The sequence below is a fragment of the Mirounga leonina genome, unplaced genomic scaffold (assembly GCF_011800145.1).
Source record: "Mirounga leonina isolate KUSES-001 unplaced genomic scaffold, KU_Mleo_1.0 Mir_418, whole genome shotgun sequence".
NCBI classification, from domain to species: domain Eukaryota; kingdom Metazoa; phylum Chordata; class Mammalia; order Carnivora; family Phocidae; genus Mirounga; species Mirounga leonina.
The window spans coordinates 21,885,303-21,907,265 of record NW_023270739.1 but is presented as its reverse complement, the minus strand read 5'-3'; the positions used below and the strand labels follow the sequence as shown (position 1 = coordinate 21,907,265).

Sequence of the window (21,963 nt, the reverse complement as noted above, 5' to 3'; positions counted from 1 at the left end):
TCACTGAAATTGTGAAGTAGAGAGGGAGAGTGGGTTAAGAGATTGGGGGAGGGAGTGTAGCAAAGAAGAAGGTATTGAGTTAATTGTAGATGTGTTTAATTTGAAACTGGAGTATGAAAAGTTAATCCTGTGGGCATTTAGCATTGTGCTAGAAGTAATTTGATAAAGTTTTAAGTCAAATTTATTAATGTATAGATTGCCCAGGACTATATTCACTATTTTCAAAAACAGACTTTATGTCTTAGAACAGTTTTACTTAGGTTCACAGCAAAATTAAGCAGAAGGTATAGAGATTTCCCATGTAGTCCCTACCACCACACATGCATAGCCTCTCCCATAATCAACATCCCCCACTGGAGTGGTGCATTTGTGACAATGGATGAACCTACATTGACACATCATTATTATGCCAAGTCCATCGTTTATATTAGGTTTACTCATGATATTGTACATTCTATATATTCACCCTTTATAAGTATATAGTTTGGTGAGTTGATGAACGTATGCATTTGTGTAACCACAACCAGGATAAAAACCATTTTCATTTAACATTTCCATCTCCACAAAAAAGTTCCCTTTTACCCTTTTGTAGTCCATTCTCTTGCTCCACACCCTGATCCCACACAACCATTGATATATTTTCTGTTACGTAGCTTTTTCTACAATATCATATAAATGAAATTATTATAGTGTGCAGCTTTTTTTGGCTTATTTGCCTTAGCGTGATACTTTTGAGAGTCATCCAGCTGCATATGTATCAGTAATTGATTACATTTTATTGCTGAGTAGTATTCCAAATTTGTTTACCTATTTAGTAATTGATGGATATTCAGGTTGTTTCTAGTTTTTGTGTTATGAATAAAAACAACATTTGCATACAAGTCTTTGTGTGGGCATAAGTTTTCATTTCTCCTGGGTGAGTACCTAGGAGTAGTGTTGCTGGTCATATGGGAAGTGTATGTTTAATCTTACAAGAAACTATCAAACTGTTTTTCAGAGTAGCTGTATCATTTTGCTTTCCCGTCAGCACTGGTTGAGAGTTCCAGGTCCTTTGTATCTCTTAAGCACTTGGTATTGTTAATTTTTAAATTAGCTTTTCTAACAGGTGTGCAGTGGGATGTCATTGTGGTTTTAATTTGCATTTCCCTAATGACTGATGATGTTGAACATCTTTTCATGTTTTTGCCTTTTATATTTCTTTGGTGAAATGTTTGTTCATATCTTTTGTCCATTTTTCAGTTGGGCTATTTGTGGTCATACTGAGTTGTAGTGGTTCTTTATTCTTGATATAAGTTCTTTATCTGATATATGTTTTACCAGTATTTTCTTTCATGCTGGTATTGTTTGCAGCAGCAAAGATTTTAATTTTGATGAAGTTCCATTTATTTTATTTCTTCATGGGTCATGTTTTTTGCGTGTTATCCAAAAAGTTAAATAATTGCTGTCTGACAGCAAAGATTTCTTTGCTGTCTGTAGGGTCATGAAGATTTTTTCTTATATTCTCTTCAAGAAGTTTTATATATCCATTTAGAGTTAATTTTTGTATATAGTGCAAGGTAAGAACTGAGATTCCTTTTTTTTCTTGCATATAGATGTCCAATTTTCATTCAGCAAATATTACTTGATTTGGATATAGGGCTAATACAGAAATAGATACGAACAGCCTCTGCCTGTTAAGAATATCCTGATGCTGTGAAAGAAAGACTTATAAAAACATAAATTGTGGCACGGTATAATGCATGGGAGTATAAGCATATATAGTTTGTATTTGGATCCAGGCTTTACTACTAACTTGCACAAGAGTTCAATAAACAGCAGCTATTATCCTATACTGAATACAGACCTTGAACACTGGATAAAGTAACTAGCCTCAGAAGGATGATTGAGTATCAAAGGAAGAGCTTCATTTTCTCTCATTTAAAAGATGAAGAGACCGTGGGAGAGAGAGGCTAAATAATTTGCCCAAGGTCACACAGCTGGCAGGATTTTTAGTATGTATTTGAAACTGGTTAGGGGCGCCTGGGTGGCTCAGTTGGTTAAGCAACTGCCTTTGGCTCAGGTCATGACTAGGGTCCTGGAGTGGAGTCCGCATCGGGCTCCCTGCTCAATGGGGAGTCTGCTTCTGCCTCTGCCTGCTGCTCTCCCTGCTTGTGTTCTCTCTCTCTCTGACAAATAAAATCTTAAGAAAATAAGTAAATAAAACTTGTTATACATTTCTTTCAAGATTTTATTTACTTATTTTAGAGAGAGCGCTTGTGCTCCTGTGCACAAGGGCAGGGCAGGGGCGCAGAGGGAGAGGGAGAAGCAGACTGCCTGCCGAGCAGGGAGCCCTATGTGGGGCTCAGTCCCAGGACCCTGGGATCATGACCTGAGCCGAAGGCAGACGCTTAACCGACTGAGCCACCCAGGCGCCCCTAAAACTGGTTATACATCCTGAAGCATTTGTTTTAGGTTGGATCTAGTGTATGTAGCAGTATGCTAGGCATTGAATGTTCTTCCAGAGTAAAGACTGTTTGCTATTCTGCCCCTATTACCTGTCACTTAAGAACTCAGCAACATTGATTGAATGAATGAAGGTTACTATTAAAATTGTAGTGCAGAATATGTGAATTAGATTATATGACACATGAGGAAATTGAAAGTTGTGTTTTGGGCTTTTGAATCTAGAAACCAATAATGAGTAAGTCAGTCATATTTGTGTGTTTCCACTGTGTTCCTGTGTTTCCTGTACCCAATTCATAAGACTGAACATAAATTGCAATTTTGTGGGCATCTGGCTGGCTCAATTGATAGAGCATGCAACTCTTGATATCAGGGTTGTGAGTTCAAGCCCCACATTGGGTGCAGAGGTTACTTAAAAATAAAAATGAAAATCTTAAAAAAAAAAAATGAGGGGTGCCTGGGTAGCACAGTGGGTTGAGTGTCTGACTCTTGATTTTTGGCTCAGGAAATGATCTCAGGGTTGTGAGATCAAGCCCCGTGTTGGGCTCTGTGCTGAATGTGGAGCTTGTTTGGGATTCTCTCTCTCCCTCTCTCTTTCTCCCTCCCTCCCTCCCTTTCTTCCTTCCTCTTGCTCTCAAAAAAATAATAATAAAAAAAATTGCAATTTCGTAAGTAAAAAATTATCAAATATTGGCAGTTTCCTATCATTCAGTCCATTAAAGCCCTATATCATGTTACCTCCCTCTTTTTTTTTTTTTTTTTTTAAGATTTTATTTATTTATTTGACAGAGACACAGCGAGAGAGGGAACACAAGCAGGGGGAGTGGGAGAGGGAGAAGCAGCCTTCCCGCTGAGCAGCGAGCCTGATGCAGGGCTCAATCCCAGGACCCTGGGATCATGACCTGAGCCGAAGGCAGACGCTTAATGACTGAGCCACCCAGGCGCCCCATGTTACCTCCCTCTTTGCTCAACTGCTGTTTCCTGTTTCTCATTTAGGTGAAAAAAAGTAGGATAAAATAAACTAAAAGAATATTCATTTGTTGAATAGAGTGAATATTTATCACATGCTTAGTCCTGTGTCTTAATTTAGGAAATGGTATGTAATCTTTAAGGAGCTCACAGACAAGTAGGGGTCATTGTAAGCCCCTAATCATTTTGTAAAAATTAAAAAAGGTTGTAATTTGGTGTGATAATTAGAATATAGTGGTGAGAAGATTTCTTTTATGGCTCCTGCTTATCAATCTGGGAGTAAAAAAGGAGGAGCTCTTTGATTAGAAAATGTAAACAGTCATTTGACATTGTTTTATGGGTGTGGATTTCATGATCTAAAATTACTGATGCTAGCCATGAGTTACTGCCACTATGTGAAACATTTAAAAGACTGTATGGTGAACATACTATTAAACTGTCAACTTTTAATTGTCTGCCACAGCTTCCTATTCATCCCTATTTCATAGCAGTGTGATTTGTGGGTAGGTTGGTGTGCTTCATGATTGTTGAAATTTATTGAGCAGTGTTTTTAGAAATTCAGACCCTTCAGTCTATTTTTGATCCTTTTTTAAAAAATGTTTTAAGTCACTATTTATTTAGCCTTGGCCATAATAGCATTCTTTATCTTTTCTCCAAGTTCAAGAGTATGGTATGGACTTCATAAAAGATTGTTATAAAAACTGACAGGCAGGGTTGCCTGGGTGGCTTAGTCACCTAAGCATCTGACTTCGGCTCAGGTCATGGTCTCAGGGTCCTGGGATCGATCCCCACGTCTGGCTCCATGGGCTCAGCGGGGAGTTTGCTTGTCCTTCACCCTCTACCCCTCACCTCACTCATGCTCTCTCTGTCTCTTGCTCAAATAAATAAATAGAATCTCTTTTAAAAAAAAGTGACAGGCAGATACTGGCTATTTTGGGTACTCTTTTGTCAACTTTGGCTTGAACTTATGACCCTGAGATCAAGACCTGAGCTGAGATCAAGAGTTGGACACTTAACCGACTGAGTCACCCAGGTGCCCCTTGCAAACTATTTTTTGAAACAGTTCTTAATCCCCATTTTTGGGCATCAGGTTCTTTTGAGAATCTGAGAACTGTGAACCTAGGAAAAGCATATATGCCCTCTGATTTTTGCATATAATTTGATCCAGAAGGAGAACTCTTCTTCTCTAATAATAACTATGCAGGAAAAGATATTTTAAAATATGACACCCCAAATACTCCTCCCTGATTAGTAATCAGGCAACATATTCTTGGTCTGGTTCTGCCATTTACTAGTTGGGATTTTCTTGGGCATGTCCCTTAAACATTCCTTGTTTTACCTCATAAAATTGCTTTGAGGATCACATGAGATCATGAAATGCAAGTGTTGAACCACAAAGCATACGTAAGCAAACTAGTATTATTTTAGGTAAAGTCACACAGTCATTATTATTGGTATTAAACTAACACTCGTTCTTTTTCCTAGCTTTTGAAAAAGTGGTAACACATTTTTTATTCTTAAGAATATCTTATTCAACAATTCTTTTATTAGAGTAAGTCAAAGTAAAGGTTCCTTAGTGCTTTTGTTTACACAAGTCAAATTCTGATACATTAGCAATATTCAGAATTCTTTTCTAAGAATATTGGGTCAGTTTTATTATATCCTATTTAAGATGCTTTGTGTGTGTGTGTGTGTGTACTTGTCTGCTTGTGCTTGCTTTGTTCCTCTGCTTATGAGGTTTAAATAAATATGTACTTGAAATGCCCTTTTCCTAGATGGAGATGGGGATGGAGATGGAGCAACTGGAAAGAAGAAGAAAAAGAAGAAGAAGAAGAGAGGACGTTAGTGTTTTAAGTTGATCTTACTTGACAAAAAGTGTTTATTAACCAGCAGGTTTGAAGAGTATGTTTGAAGTTGCGTGAGATAAATTTAGGCTTACTAGAGGTGGAATTTAGTGAAACCTACAACTGTTTTTTCATTTAACAATCTGTTGGTATTTTCTTTACTTATTATTGAGCTAAGGGATGTTAATAATAAGTTGGTTGCATTTTACTGCAATTTAGGAATGAATTTGTAATTTAAAACTTGAATAATACAAGTAACAGTTCTGTCAGGGATGAGTAAAGTGGTACCACTGTGCGTAACAGGATAAACATAGTTTGCAGTTCACCTGCCAGCTTTGAAATTATGAGATTCTTGATAAATATTTAATGAGGAGTACCCTTATTTAAAATCTGTGCATATGGTTAAATTTTATTAATAACATTGTACTTTCATATTTACTTAAAATATGATCCTGCTTTTGTTTTGTTTCTATAAATGGCAAACCAAACCTCTTCAGCGACCTGAAATTCTATTAGGGGGACCAGGGGGAGATTGTATAGTATTGGGGAATAAAGGTTGGGTTGAGAATCAGAGCAAGTTCCAATCTTGGATGCCCTTTGGGCTGTAGGGACCACCGAGTATCTGGTTATACCTTCCTTTAAATCTTTCAGGCTAAAATTTTATGAATCGGAATAGTGGAGGCTTGGTTCATTTTTATCTCTATGTTAAGAGAAATATTCTTAAATATTTTTTAAGAAAGCTTTTGGCTCTACCAGCAATTTTCCTGATGTGTCTCCAGATGAGGATGGGATAGCCTTTTTTTTCTATTCAGGCATCTATTTTTAGATCCTTCTAGTCATAGGATGTCAGTTCTGTCCCTAGCATAGTCTGTATTTAATGAGCACAGGTTACCTGTGTTCTAGGAATCTTCCAGGGATTGTGATGTCATATTCCTTCCATTCAAAAATTGTTAGAAATGTCCTCGAGACATGGTGTTACCCGAGAATGGCTTGAGAGAGAACTATTTCTCCCAATACTCTTAAATTACTCCCTAATAAAGGTAGATAAGCAGGGAGGAATGTTAAGGGACTATTTTGTATTTGTCCTTGGTAAAATTCTTCCACTGACAGATGTTTTAGTGTGATACCATCATCTTTTATTGTGCTTCCTCTGAGGATGTTGTTGAACTTACTGTTCATTATATTTCTTTATGAGTACTCTCAAGAGACAGTCTTTTGTCTGGTCTTGGTATCAAGAATAATTGTGCTTTTCCTGAGTACTTTATATGCTTATCTCATAAACGTGACCAATGCAAATAATCTAGCCTTTTTTTTTTTTTTTTTTAATATTGGCTACTAGAGGGCTTAGAGCCCAAACTGGTTTTGTATTGGCAGTATTTCAGGTTCTATTTTATGTTCTTTCCATGTTTTGATTTTTGTTCTCTAATTTACTGTCTCTTATTTGTGTATTTTAGATACCCTTGTAGACTGTCGTAAATCACTTCTGGAATAAGCTAAATAATGTAATTATGGACCGTTCACTGCCCTCATTTTCCTCATCTATAAAGTGAGAGAATTATAAGTGATAGTTAATGGTAACTGCCGTACAGATTGTTATAATTATGCATAGTTTTAGATAATAACTTGGACATAGTACATTATAATTTTCAAAGGTTATCCAAGATTTCATCTGGTTCTTCATTTTGTAGATGAGGAAACTGAGGTTTGGCACATCTAGCCATTTGTCCAAGTCACAGTTAATAAGTGATTAAGGCTAGACTTCAGCTCTCATATTTTAATTACAAAATTTTTCTCTAATCTTTTGAGTCTTTTATTTTGTCTTAATAATTTATGGACAATATAAAAGGCATCTTTATCAGAATTGTAGATGAGATAAAGCTGAGGGTGACACGATAATACTTCGGTTGATAAAACTCAAGATTTCAAAAGATCAGGAAAACTGAGAAATAGGCTAGTATTAACAAGCTGAAATTTAGTAGACATATATGTTAATACAGGGTGATAGGATCTAAGGATTTTAAATGCTAGTATAATGTAAGCCAAAAAGCAGGGAGTTGTAACTATTTAATAGCTTAGGATTTTTAGAATCAGTAGTATAGTCTTAAACTAATTATACCTTATTTGGACTATTATTACAAGTCAATTCTAATACCACCTTAAAAGGAACACTGACAAATTCAAGGTTGGCAAATAAGGGTGAAAGTGTTAAGAACCATATCCTTTAAAGTGGTTTCTCATCATAGGAAGGAATCAGTAGAAATGAAAAGTAAAATTTGTGTAAAGCAAAATTAGATGACCTCTAAGATCTTTTTTGATTTTAAATTCTAATGTTCCCTCTTAGGAAGAACCTTAAAACAGTGTTTCCCAAGTTGATTTGCCCATAGAACACTTTTAAACATTATGTAAAGACAGAAAAATGTTTGATACTCATAAGATACTGAGTGTTTGAATTAAAAGAAGGAACCAAAACATGGTTCCATAGATAAATGATTTGGCTCAATAAATGGTTATACTTTTATTTATATAGTTCTTTTTTTTCCCCCATTGCAGAACAAAGAGAGCAAAATAGGTGTTAAAATTAAAGACACACAAATCCATAAGACCACGTTATAATCAAAAGGAAACCACATATTTCACCTCAGTAGTTGAAATGCTGCAGATATGTATCGAATGTCCTGTATTGCTGCATAAATTAATACACTCCACTTTCTGGCATTTTTTGGAAATAGCGTTCATTACTAAAAGGCAGTTCTTCATATAATAAGAATTCTATAACTAGTTCTTATATACTTAAAAAAAATTTTAGAAGACAAATCTCCAGATATTTTTAAAAATCATCTTGGAACACTAGTGTCTTTTAGAATATAGTTTGGGAAATAATGTCCTTAAAACGTATGCTAAGGACTATAACTTTTTAAAAGTATCTGGAAATTTGTAAATGGCTACCTAAATTCTTTTAGCACTGGGTGTGTATACTCTTAACTTTTATACCTAATATACCCTTGAAATAAGTTTTTCACTTATTTTATTAATACATAATAGCTTTATATTTTTACCTCATTGCTATAGGGTTTCTTTCATACTTTCTTGTTGCCTCTTTGATTTTTATTTGTGAAAACCAGCCTCTATATGCTGTTCCATTTCTGGTATAGTAAATAAAGACAAAAATATTAGAAATGTGCTTTCTGCCAAGGCATATACTGTTTAAATACATAATAGAATTCTGAGGAGTTGAATATTTCTGTTCCAAGCAACAGTAAATTGGAGAGGAGGTGGCCAGCATGGTGAAATATCTTCTGTTTTTAACTACAAGGCTGTGATAGCAAGGAGGTTCCTTAAAATTAGGACATATAACAACCATTAGGAACTGAGAAAAACTGTAATGATAACTGCTTAATTTTATTTTTAACTACAGAAGTTAATGCTTTATTTGTATCTCACAGCAAAAGTTCAAACAGACCCTCCCTCAGTTCCAATATGTGACCTGTATCCTAACGGTGTATTTCCCAAAGGACAAGAATGCGAGTACCCACCCACACAAGATGGGTAAGAATCATAAAATAACTTCCAGTTTGACTTTGAAAGTTGTAGCTTAGCAATAAAGCGGATTTGATTTTTCTCAGAACTTGGCTCCACTACCTTAATAAAAGCTTGTGAATTTGTTACAGAAAATACAGTAGAAGCCCTCTTATCCAAAATGATTGGGACCAGTAATAGTTCAGTTAATCAAAAAAGCATGTTAAAGTGGGGATCACAAAACATAAAAATCTTTATTGATAAAAATTAACTTAAACATTTGTTTTTCATCAGTCTCAGTATTTGAACATGGATTTGTATTGTACTCCACTTTTTTCTTCCCATAATCTATATCCATAATGCATTGTCTATAAATGTAATCCATTTTGAGCTTCCGTGAAGAATAAAAGCTAATTAATCTGAGGGCTGATACCTGGATGTTTACATTTTTTTCCTGAAACCATTTGCAGTTCTTACCTACACTTAATTTGACAGAAATATTTTTTGATGACTTGCCTTTATTGAGACTTTTCTGAGTAGTCAGTTTCATTGGAAAAATTCTTTTTATGTACTATATAACTAAATTACATAATTATACTAACAAGTACAGATGACTTACACTGGTTTGCAGACAAATCACCTGATTGTTGGAAGACAAATCACCTGATTCTGAAAGGATACATTTCAGCTGGTCAGCAGACACTCAGTGGCATTATGCTGACTGGTTAAGAACACGGAAGCTGGGATTCACTTGAACACTTATTAGCTTTGTGACTTGGGCAAGTAATTTATCATGTCTTTGCTTTCATTTCTTCATCTATAAAATGAGCACTTCATAGGGTTGTGAGGAATAATATATGTAAAGCACTTAGGAGAGTAACAGACACATGGTAAGCATTAAGTGTTAGCTGCTGCTGTTATTATTATTCAGAACAGGAACCTGTCAGCCCGTCATATTCAGCATACAATGGGCATTGGTTAGTATATTTTACAGAGAGACTCAAGAGCATCAGTTAATCCAGTGGTTGCAATAGTTGGTTAAGAAAGCTTCTACTGTAGCCTTGTTTCATTGAATTGTAGACATCATTGTTTTTCTTTAAACTTCAGGAAAGAACATGATGTTATATTTTAATCCCCCTCCTTCATTCCCCGTACTTTCAGAGAATAAGTATAAAGTTCTGAAATTTTATGTCATGAGCATGTTTTCTTTGAATTTGAATTCATCAGTCACTATCCCTCTCTTAAAGCATCTATTTTTGAAATGTCACAGACAAGTAATTTCCCATTAATTAACTTAAATTTTCATAGTACATATAATCACATTTATTTTTAAATACAATATTTTATTTATTTATTTATTTATTTTGCTTGTTTCCTCTTCCTTCCCTTCCTTCCAGACCCATGTAACCACCTAGCAGGAGCCTTCCATATTTTTATACACTCATATTTGTGTACATCTTGTGTCTGTTTATGTAATGGGACTCTTGGTCTTGTTTTCCAAAATGGAATCCTAGGCACACTTTCCTCACCTTTTCTCCTTCAGGACTATCTCTTGGAAGGCCCTCCAAGTCAGTCAGAATAGCAGTTATTCTTTTGAATGGCTTCATAATATTCCATAGTGTGAATATGCCATACATTATTCCACTGTTTTCTAATTGATGAGCCTTCATTTTGTCTGTTTTGCCATATTACAAACCATTCTGTAATGAACATTTCTATGAATATACATATACATATATATTTTATATATATATATATACACACACACACACACGTGTGTGTATTATCTCCTTATGTTATGGCAGTTTTATTATGGGATAGTTTTCCAGGAGTGGAGTTGCTGAATCAAAGAATATATTAATACTTTAGCTTATGATTCCCAAACTGCTAATGATTTTGAGCACTTTTTGATTGTTGACTTTGTTCTTTTGTTCTTCCAAAAGTTTTAAAATTTTGTATACAGTGTATGTCTATGTTTTATATTTCTGGGTTCCTAGCAGTCTCTTAGATTTTTTTTCAAACTCTTACTCTGTGTTTTATTACATCTTTAGTTAGTCTGGAATTTTTTTTGTATAGGATTGGGAGTGCTAATTTTATTTTCTTTCAAATGGATAGCCAGTTGTGCTAGAATTGTTTATTAAATAATTCATTCTACTGAATTGAATGCCCACCTTTGCCATATACTATATTCTCATATAATGGAACTATATTTTCATAATCAACCAATTTCTATTATTCTACTGATCTACTTGTGTATTCCTATGCTAGTACTATTTGGATCTGATTATCAGCAACTTTATAATATATATTGATAGTTTGATAAGGCAAGTCTTTCTCTGCCACACGCACCAAGCACAGTTCTTTTTTATACTTAGCTATTCTCGGTCACATAGTCTTAACACACATACCCACAGAAAAATGCTTTCTTTAGAATTCTGATCAGAATTTATGTATTGGTTTCAGAAAATTGACAGGTGTGTCACATTGTCTTACCCATTGTCATAGTTTGTTTTCCCACTTACTCTGATTTATTTTCAGGTAGATCCTGTTCCTTTTTTGTTAAATTTATTTTTAAGTATTTTATGGTTTTGTTACTGATGTAAACAAGATGTTTTTATACCTGTTTCCATTTCTATATGTGTATTGCTAAAGTGGAAGAGAGCCATTGATTTCCTATACTTATTAATAGATTGTTAATATTTTTAACCATGTGAATGTGGTGGAACACTTGAAGTAATGTTTAATACAAGAAAAATTGAGATTTTTATAAACGTTAAAGACTACCTTTCCCTCCTTACTATCATTTTCTATTGCAAATTAAACATTATGGAGGTAGAATAACTTCTGCTTTTGAAACAATAGAGGAAGATATTAATTATATGTTATAATAGTTTTTGGAGTAATACTTAAATATTGAAAAGCAGTGTTGGGGGCACCTGGGTGGCTCAGTCATTAAGTGTCTGCCTTTGGCTCAGGTCATGATCCTAGGTCCTGGGATCGAGCCCCGTATCAGGCTCCCTGCTCCAAGGGAAGCCTGCTTCTCCCTCTCCCACTCCCCCTGCTTGTGTTCCCTCTCTCGCTGTCTCTCTCTGTCAAATAAATAAAATCTTTAAAAAAAAAAAGAAAAGAAAGGCAATGTTGTATGCCATGGAGAAATAAAAAAAAATTATTGTGATTATGTTTGCTCTTTAGTAAGTTTTGATATTTTTGACATTCATATAATCAGTTTTGATTATTTGCAAATAGATCAGAATCAGTATTCTTAATACTTGGTAAAGTATTAAATATAGTTTTGTATCTGCCTTCATTTTGTTTTTGGTTTTCATTTAAATTCCAGTTAACATACAGTTTCAGGTGTACAACATAGTGCAAGTGCACTCCTTGATCCCCATCACCTGTTTCACCCATCCCCCACACCTCCTCCCCTCTGGTAACCATCAATTTGTTCTCTATAGTTAAGAGTCTGTTTCTTGGTTTGCCTCTCTCTCTCTTTTTTTTTCCCTTCATTGTTTTTTTTTAATAAACTTACTAAAAATTATATGAATTATCACAACTTACCTGTGTAACGACCACTCAGGTTGAGTACAATATTTTATTTAACTTTTTATTTTTGAAATAATTCCATATTAAGAGAATAGTACAAAGAACTCCTACGTACTTTTCATTTCAGGTTCTCTTTAACATTTGCCTCATCTATCGTTCTCTCTCCCAATGGAATATGACAATTATACTGTATAATATACCAGTAAGATTACATTTTCTCCTTGCAAGATAGAAAGAAGGTAAATGTGGAAAATAATATATTGGTGAATCTGTATACATACTACTTTTTCTGAATTAACTTGAGAGAAGTTTGTGTATTTTTTAAAAGATTTTATTTCTTAGAGCACGAGTAGGGGCAGGGGCAAAGAGAGAGGGAAAGGGAGAAGCAGACTCCCCACTGAGCACAGGACCAGCCTGCCTAGATCACAACCTGAGCCAAAGTCAGAAGCTTTTAACCGACTCAGCCACCCAGGCACCCCAGTAGTTTGTGTTTTTTGGATGGAATACTAGACAAGTAGGTAATTCATGGTTTACCTCACATCTGGAGGCACATGATGTCAGATTTTATCACTAAGATAAGTATTATCCAGTTTCTCTAGTTTGTCATTACTGTTTTTCCCTCTTGTAATTAGTAATTTTCCTTTTTAAAAATATTGACATTCTGTGCGCATTTCCTGTGTCATTAAAAATTTTTTAAACCAATTTTGAATGATTATAATGCTATTCTGTTTTATACTTAGCATAATTTTATTAGTGATTTCCCTATTTTTGAATATTTCCCTAGTTTTTTAGATTTTTACTATTAGAAAAAATTCTGTGATGAACATCTTAGTATTAATCAGGTCTGATTTTTCTCTTATTCTGTATCTCTAGAAGTAGAATCAAGAATTATTTTGAAATTCTTGATATCTATTTCTAAATTTAGGAGGCAGTTGTTTGGGACAGTTGTTCTATAAGCAATACATATCCATTATAGAAGAGGTAGGAAATACAGATAAGCAAAAAGAAAAATCTTCTAAATTCTGCCAATGAATTTTAAAACCACTATTGACATGCTGTTTCTTCCTCTGTTGCCTCTGTATACAGATGTGTATTATAAATACCTGGGAATGTTTTTCAAGATAGAACTATACTACAAACAGCTTTGTAACCCATTTCTAAATTTGTTTTCATGTTAGTAAAGAAATCAACAGTATTTTTATATGTCTCTATATATGTATGTGTTTTCTATTGTTTTTTTTTTTTTTGCTAGACCATTTAAAAATAAGTCTTTTTTTTTTTTTTTTTTTTTTAAGTTAATTCTCCAATCCCAACATGGAGCTTGAACTCATGACCCCAAGATCAAGAGTTGCATGTTCTACCAACAGAGCCAGCCAGGTGCCCCAAGTCTCTTTTGAGTCCTCACTTCTAAAAACTTCAAGCATCTGGTGGCCTGGGTAGCTCAGTTGTTAGGTGTCCGACTCTTGATCTCAGCTCAGGTCTTTTTTTTTTTTTTTTAATTAAGATTTATTTAATTATTTCAGAAGGAGGGGTAGGGACATAGGGAGAGGGAGAAGGAAAGAAGCAGACTCCCCTCTGGGAGCGGAGCCTGTCGAGGATGGATCTCACAACCCTGAGATCATGACCTGAGCCAAAATCAAGAGTTGGAAGCTTAACCGACTGAGTTGCCCACGTGCCCCTCAGCTCAAGTCTTGATCTCAGGGTCATGAGTTTGAGCCCCGAGTTCGGCTTCATGCTGGGCGTGGAGCCTACTTAAGAAAATAAACTTTAAGCATCTCCCAAGAATTAGATATTCTTGTGTAAATTATCACGTTTACATAAATTAACAGTAATTTTCCAGTATCATGTAAATACCTAGTTCATATTTAGAATTTTATTGTTTTCCTTGTGGTGTCATTAAACTTTTCTCTATTCCTTTATTTTCTGTGAACTGGAATTAGTTGTAAAGGGTTACATTAGATTTAGATAAAGCACTTTGGCAGGAACATATAAGTGATACTATGTTCATATTGTGTCATAGTCTGTTGCATCAGATGTAAAGTCAGGTTTTCTATGACTAGTTTTACTGTATTTGATCACTTGGTTAATGTGGTCACAGCCCACTGTTTCTTTTTTAAAGGTACTTTTTTCTTTTTTGCAGTTTCCAAGTAATCTGTGGGGGTAGTTTGGTACCATTGGAATATCCTTTTCTTCAACAACTTTTTACTTAATTATTTTAGTATCTATTCATGCATTATCAGTTATTTCATTGGGGACTGCAAAATGGTGAATTTCTAATTCTGTTGTTCCTTCTACATTTATTAGCTGACCTAAAAGAAGAATTTTCCTTTATCAGCTGGGTATCAATTAACTTTATCAGTTAACTATGGTTTCTTATAGGCAGAGTTAAAACATGCTTTTTTTGCCCCTTTTAAGTACCAGTTTTCAGAGGAAGGAATTGGTGTCATGTCTGTGTGTGTTCTTAATTATTTCTGGGGTAAAGACATGCCTTTTTATTTTTTTATTTTTAGTTTTTATAAAGACATGCATTTTTAAATGGTTTTTTATAAATGTGGCCTATAGTGCTTTAAAGATACAAATATAACTAGCTTTTAAGTTATCTATGCGATGAGTTCAGAAATGTTTATGACTGTTTGAAATTAATAGTTGGATTCCTTTGTATCTTTTGGTTTTACTTATATTTTATGCTTTTAATCTAGTAAAAATGATGAAAAACTGAAAAGACTCAAATATGAAAGAGGTGTGAATTTATATACTCTGTAAACACTTCTATAAAGATTCTCTTTCAAGCAGTTATTCTGATAGTTTTGTTGCAGACATAATAAAATTTAAAAGCATTTCTAACCCACCTCTGTCAGTTGGATGAATTAATTGCCCTTTCAGATAATTATTATGAGCTCAGAATGTTTTTTTTTCATCTTACTAATTTCTCTGTTTTTGCTAAACAGACTGAACATCAAAATATTAAATTTAGGAAAGGGGAGAGGCTCCTTCATAATATTTTTTGTAAATAGTACAAGCTTGGAATTATGATTTTAGATGCTTGAATATTACTCTAATGACTTTCAATTTGAACTTAAGACTTAGAAAAATAATTTCTTTAATCCATTTTCTGATTGGTAACTCTTACCAATAATGAAGAACATGCCATAACCTTTCAAAGAATTCACTGCTTCTAAGAATCAGCTATGCAGCTTCAGAAGTGTAAGATCATGTGAGGCTTGTTGATTTCAGGATTGGGGCTCTTTATTGTACTATATTCTGATTCTAAAATGTAGTCAAATAGCATTTGGAACTTAATTATACTTAACATTTTAACCTATAAGAAGTGGATTTGAAGAATTGAGAAGAAATGGGAATTGATAATGACCAATTTCATTTTCATGGCTGATATCCATCAGTTATAGTCTGTCATCTTACCATTCTAGAGAAAACGTTTGAGGATATTTTTGCTTTTCACGAAAATGTCTGGCTTTTGAGACAGGGCTGTGCATATAGGTATGGCTGTAGTATATGTGCCAGAGTTATGGCCCACGTAAGAGACGGAGAATTGTGATATGTTTAGTTTAAAAATTGATCTGAGACCTTACCCAGTACTCTTATGTCTGAAAATGATTTGTTCTTAGAATATTCGGATTCTTGGTTCCCAGGGAAGATTTTTGGATTCATGGGAGAGGAAGGACTGGAGTTACATCTGGAGGTCAGGAGATTGTGGCTTGTCTATCCCATCATGGAGTAAGCAACTATAAGTGTACTGCAGCTGAAAAAGGTTGAGCCACATGTTGAGAATATACTTTTAAAGGATCTTAACCTGTTACCTTCTAGTCTGAGGATGTTCATTTGAATACTTTTATTAGAAATTGCCTCTTGAGTCTTCACTGTTCTGATAAAAGTAGTTCATACACATTTAAATGTTTGTGGAGTTTAAAACTGACCTTAACAGATGGTGCTGCAATACTTCAGTTTTCTGATAACATCAGTATACAGATCCAAAATACATTTCCAAAGAAAATAAGTCAGAGAAGCCTCTGTGATGCTTAACTATCCCTAAATTGACATAGGACAGCTCCTTTGGATCTTGGTAGTAAATTAGAAGTGTTAGTTGTTGGCACCCAGGTAACTGCTGCAGTAGGAAGTAATCATAATGAACCTGACAGTGACACAGAAAAACTCACAGCATTTGGGAGCATTAACTTAGGGGCATAGTGTAGAGCAGTTGTATAAACTTTTTCTTTAAAGAGCCATATAGTAAATATATCAGGCCTTGGGTGTTACTCAGTTCTGCCTTTGTAGCATGCAAGTAGCTATAGACAGTATGTAAACAAATGGACATAACTATATTGCAGTAGAATTTTATTTACAAAACAGGTGCTAGGCTGGATTTGCCTGTAGGCCATATTTTGAGATAAATAGTAATTCCTTGAAGGCATGACTTTTATAATTGAATATAATTTATATGTCGGTGATCACTGAGTTTGTGAGCTGTATATTCAATATTGCTTAGTGTGTGAAAGTTACAACAGTTTTTTGAAAGATTTTCATTTGAAAACAGTTATTGCTTTTGAAATATACTGCTTAAAGGGGGTCAGTGGATCTCCTCATTCCCAGATACTGAATAAAAATGTTTGTTACTCCTGGAAGTTTTGAAATATGAGCCATATCCTTCAAGGAAGATCACTTCATAGATAGATTAGATTAGATAGATATATAGATATATATACATACACATACATACAGTTAGAAAAATCCTACAAAAACAAATTTATGTTTTGAGGGAGGTGTATGTAGATTTCCAGGTCAAGTTTTTACATTAGTACTTACCCTGTGTATGAAGTTAAATGCCAATTTTTGGTATGGTCTTTTGAAGTCTCTTAGACTGTAACCTTGAGTGGAACCTTTTTCTCCCACTCCTTGGTTTCTAGGACTCTCTTCTGTCTTCTTATTTTTTCTTTTTGTGTTTTTTTTGTGTGTGTGGCAGAGTTTTAGTCTCTCTGACTATGAATGAAATCTCACTTGAGGATTATTTTTTGAGTCTTAAGGTTTAACTTGATTTGGCTTGATTGTGTGACTACTTGTACTTCAGAAATTTTGCTGACATTTAATAAAAGAAACTGAATGTGTAACATTTTTATCTAAAATGTCTTATATTAGTATATTTGTATCTCTCCGCTTTTATGCTTATCAGCTGTTTCTTAAATGACTAATACTGTGGTGTACATACTATAAAGGCGAACAGCTGCTTGGAGAACTACGAGTGAAGAAAAGAAAGCGTTAGATCAAGCTAGTGAAGAGATTTGGAATGATTTTCGAGAAGCTGCGGAAGCACATCGACAAGTTAGAAAATATGTTATGAGCTGGATCAAGCCTGGGATGACAATGATAGAAATCTGGTAAAAGGAATATGTTTTTTGTAAGAACATGATAAAAAAGTTGGGTTTTTTTCTTTTTTTTTTTTTTTAGTGCTAACTCCAATTGTATTGTTTGGCTTTCAATACTACTTTGCTAAGTAAGACCTGAAGTGAAGCTTCTAGAAATATCTCTGGGTTCTTGTACTGTAGATGTACTGAGGAAATTGTAAGAGGACATTTGTACCTCAACCACCCTATTTTGTACTCATGTACACTTATATGTGCAAATGCACACAATACTGTGATTCTTCTATTCTGTTTGAAAATCTGTTATTTTGCTGTCTAACAATTCATATTAAATTAGAATTATTGGTCATGAAACATAGTTACAATGCAGTGAAGAAACCAATAAAAGTAATTATTTCTCTAGTTTTCCCTTTGAGAAGTAATTAGCTGTAAAAGGCAACAGTTCTCTAATTCAGACAGTTTTTAAAATGTGCAACATTGAGCAAATAAAACATAATCAACATTTAAATTGAAGTCAAGAATCTCATTTCCTAGGAAACTAAGCTAAAAGTGGATCATGTGGTTTTGTTTCTTCAGATTTCTAGCAGAATTAAATTCTTTTATCTTTTAGGGAGGAGCTACTATTTTCATAGCATCAGAGAACTGTTACTTACTCACATCCAGGAAGTGCTCAGATCACTCCCAGAAAGTAATTTAAGAGTTTTTAGTAAACTCTCTGGACCTGATGACCAGTAAGGTATATAAGGATAAAAATGTATTTTTTTTAATAGTGAAAAGTTGGAAGACTGCTCACGAAAGCTAATTAAAGAGAATGGATTAAATGCAGGCCTGGCATTTCCTACCGGATGTTCTCTGAATAACTGTGCTGCCCATTATACTCCAAATGCTGGTGACACAACAGTATTACAGTATGATGACATCTGTAAGATAGACTTTGGAACACATATAAGTGGTGAGTTCTTGGAAATAAGCCCCCCCCCCCAACAAAAAAAAAAAAGTCTTCTCTCTGTTGGATGGGGCTGCAGGTACTTGAATTCCCCAATTTTCTTCTTTATGCCTCACTTTTCAGTAAGGCTGTGTTGAGGCAGATTTTGAGATTTACTTTTAAGCATCCTGCTAAATGGAGTATAATGCAAACTGTGGTAGTTGAGGTTTATTATTCTTTTTATCAAAGTGTGAAGAATTTAATCATACATTTCTTCATGTTGTTCTTTCAGACATTTATCCGTATAACAACAACAAACATTTACTTAGATCCTTTAAGTTTATCAACCTTTATATACTTGCTGGCTTTTTTAAATTCTCTCCCAACCCTTCTTAGGTTAGTACCTTTTTTATCTCACTTCAGGTGAGAAAATAAAGCTCAGATTAAGTACTTACCTGAGGATTTGCTAAATTGGAGAAGCTGGACTGACAATTAGTGTCTGTGGACCTATACATTTTCTCTGCCCACATTGTGATTCTTTAGTACCCCGGGTTTTTCTCTTTGATTTGTTTCTGTTTATAATTTTGCTTATCCATCTGAGTTAGTACTGAATTGGTACTATCTTGAAGTAATATATACTAACACTGGAAATAGTCTTTTTATTCTGAAACCTTTATGTAACTTATATTTTTTTCCACTTTTGATTGTGAATGCTGTCTGGGTACTTGGGACTGTTGCCTTCATTTGACCCATCATTTTATTTTCCTTTTAATTAGCAAGGTTAATAGAGTAGATGCTGTGAAGTAGACAAATTGACTAGCTGATAAGTCAACTTAAGAATTTTCTCTTTCAGGTAGGATTATTGACTGTGCTTTTACTGTTACTTTTAATCCCAAATATGATACATTATTAAAAGCTGTAAAAGATGCCACTAACACTGGAATAAAGGTATGTGAACTAGAAGCACAATTTCATTCAACATATTTTGAACATCTTATAGCCTGTTTAAGGTCTTTGGATTATGTAAGACCAGTCTACTGCCCTTAGGGTTTTAAGTGGGTAATTCTAGTACAATGTACCAAAGACTTTAAAGAGGAAGTTATAATGTGCAAAGCAGTTTACTTAATTGTCCTTTATTTTAAAATACTAATAAATTGCTATAAAATTCTGCATTTTGAGTAACAAAGTATACATCATTTTGTTTTTAGTGTGCTGGAATTGATGTTCGTCTGTGTGATGTTGGCGAGGCCATACAAGAAGTTATGGAATCCTATGAGGTTGAAATAGATGGGAAGACATATCAAGGTATGTTTTTTAAAAAAAAAAACTATCTTATTTTGAAATGCATGTGACCTCTTGCAGAATTAATTTTGCAAAATAGTGTTGAGTGCTTTCTTTGGGTCAGCTGCTTTATCTTTATCTCCTGGGAATATAAAGAGGGAAAATGGGGGTGGGGGAGGGGACAATGAATGACCTCCTCATATTAGGAAAACTGTGGTCACTAGGTGGGAACTATTGCGAAGCTACTGTGGTAGCTGATGGGACACCCAGGGATTTATCCCAGATTGACCAAAATGCAGACTTGGTTTTCTGTGACGATTCAGACTGAGGCTCAGAGACAAACCAGAGGCTCTTTGCATTGATGACCAACCCCCCCCCCCCGCCCCCTGCTTTTTTTGAATTGAATTCAGAATTTAGAGTCCGGTTAATTTCTTGTGTGTCTTTCCTTTAATCTTTATTCCCTTTGCCTCTTAGTCTTTCCTAGCTACTGCCTTAGGTACGTAGTCCCAGAGTCAGACCTATGCTTTCTGCTGCTTTCCTATCATTACAGCCTTCTCCAGCTCTCAGGGTCTGACCACTATCCCCCTTCCTAATCTGCTCACTGTTTTCTGTAACTGCTATTCTAATAACTTTCTCACAGAATATTTCTTACATTTCCTTTAATCAAATCCTGTCTCTTCTTTATATTCCTCTTTGCAGAGACACTCTTGCTTCCTTGCCCTCAGTAAATTCACATCATTTAGCATTTTTTGCATAACTTTGCTGATAGTGATAGAGTATTATGTTTCTACCAACTACAAAAGGGGTTCTTCCTCTGTGACCCGATGGTGTCTGTCCTTGTTGCTCTCTCTCAGATCCTGTGAACACCAGCACAAATCAAAATACTCTTAAGGCTGCTCACACTTGGATGGGAGGTATTATGGGATAATGAAGAAAACATACTATAGGGTCAGATGGGTCTATCTTTGAACTTAGATAAACCCTGTAAACAGAACCCAAGTTTCTTTGACTATAGTAAGATTAATGATACCATGTTTCTTTGTTTTTCTGTTTTTTAAGAAAAGTAAATTTTATGACAGTGCCTGGAATTTATTAGTATTCAACAAATTTGTCATTTCCTGTCCCCAGATTTGGGATTGGTGCCACAACAAACAAAGCTTATTCAAGTCCCTCTCAAATCAGCTTTCCCTCCTATCTTTTCCTAATTCTGCAGCTTTGGTTGGCTTCCGCTCTGCCTTTCAAGGTATATTGACAGTTTGACTTAATGTTTAGTCACCACATAACAATGCCAACCTGAAATACTGGAATCAGTATCTGCCTTCTTACTCTTTCCCTTAAGCCAGTGCAACATTTTAGGTTCTGTTGTTTCAGCACCCCTTTTTTGATACCAGTTATTGTGTTGATCAAGGTTCTTAGTGGAGGGTGGCATAATTAATTAATTTTTACTACTTTGAGCAGAAAGTGCATAGACAAATCATGATGTTGGGAAGATGAAAAAATGGATGAAAAGCTGTACTCCCAGCAGCACTTTCCAAAACCACGTAAAAGAACTGAGCCATCAAGGGAGTGATTTTATTTACCTTGATCAGGAAGCTGCAGACTGGAAAGTTAACTTTATAGTTACTGGTCCCAGAATTAGCCTGCTGCTGTCACAACCTGTATAATATACAGATGGATACTCCTGTGCCCTGCTTCTGTGTAACTTGGTTGTATGTTAGGTTAGTATAGCTAAGCAATTTTTTTATGTAAATGTGTTTTTGATTGGCCTGTGGGGTAAGTTTGCCAGGTCTTGGAGAAATGATGATGCTTGCTGAATTTTAAAGTAAATTTAGCTTATCATTTGTATAAGAAGGAGAATTTTTTTGAAGAGCTAATTGGGAGTTTTATTTTCCAGTGCCACTCCCTAAATGTCATTGTTTCATTGTTGTAGAGTTGAAAAAAACCTTGCTACCTAATTCTGCCCTGAAAGAAAGGTAGCTTGTACTGAGAATTCTAGCCCTGTAAAGCTAGATTTTTTTAAAAATCTTTTTTTATTGTGGAATTATGTTGTGTGTGAAGAGACACAACA

General features: G+C 34.7%; 1 protein-coding gene across 3 annotated transcripts in view; it reads left to right on the top strand.

Moving 5' to 3' along the window:
* Window positions 1–21,963, top strand: part of METAP2 (methionyl aminopeptidase 2) — a 30,225-nt gene that overhangs the window by 5,039 nt on the left and 3,223 nt on the right. For all 3 annotated transcript variants that reach the window (XM_034987814.1, XM_034987815.1, XM_034987816.1), the window contains 6 exons: window positions 5,187–5,252; window positions 8,699–8,801; window positions 17,543–17,704; window positions 18,460–18,641; window positions 19,468–19,562; window positions 19,823–19,919. In XM_034987814.1, the coding sequence (XP_034843705.1) occupies window positions 5,187–5,252; window positions 8,699–8,801; window positions 17,543–17,704; window positions 18,460–18,641; window positions 19,468–19,562; window positions 19,823–19,919 (705 nt within the window). The remainder of the gene's footprint in view (window positions 1–5,186; window positions 5,253–8,698; window positions 8,802–17,542; window positions 17,705–18,459; window positions 18,642–19,467; window positions 19,563–19,822; window positions 19,920–21,963) is intronic.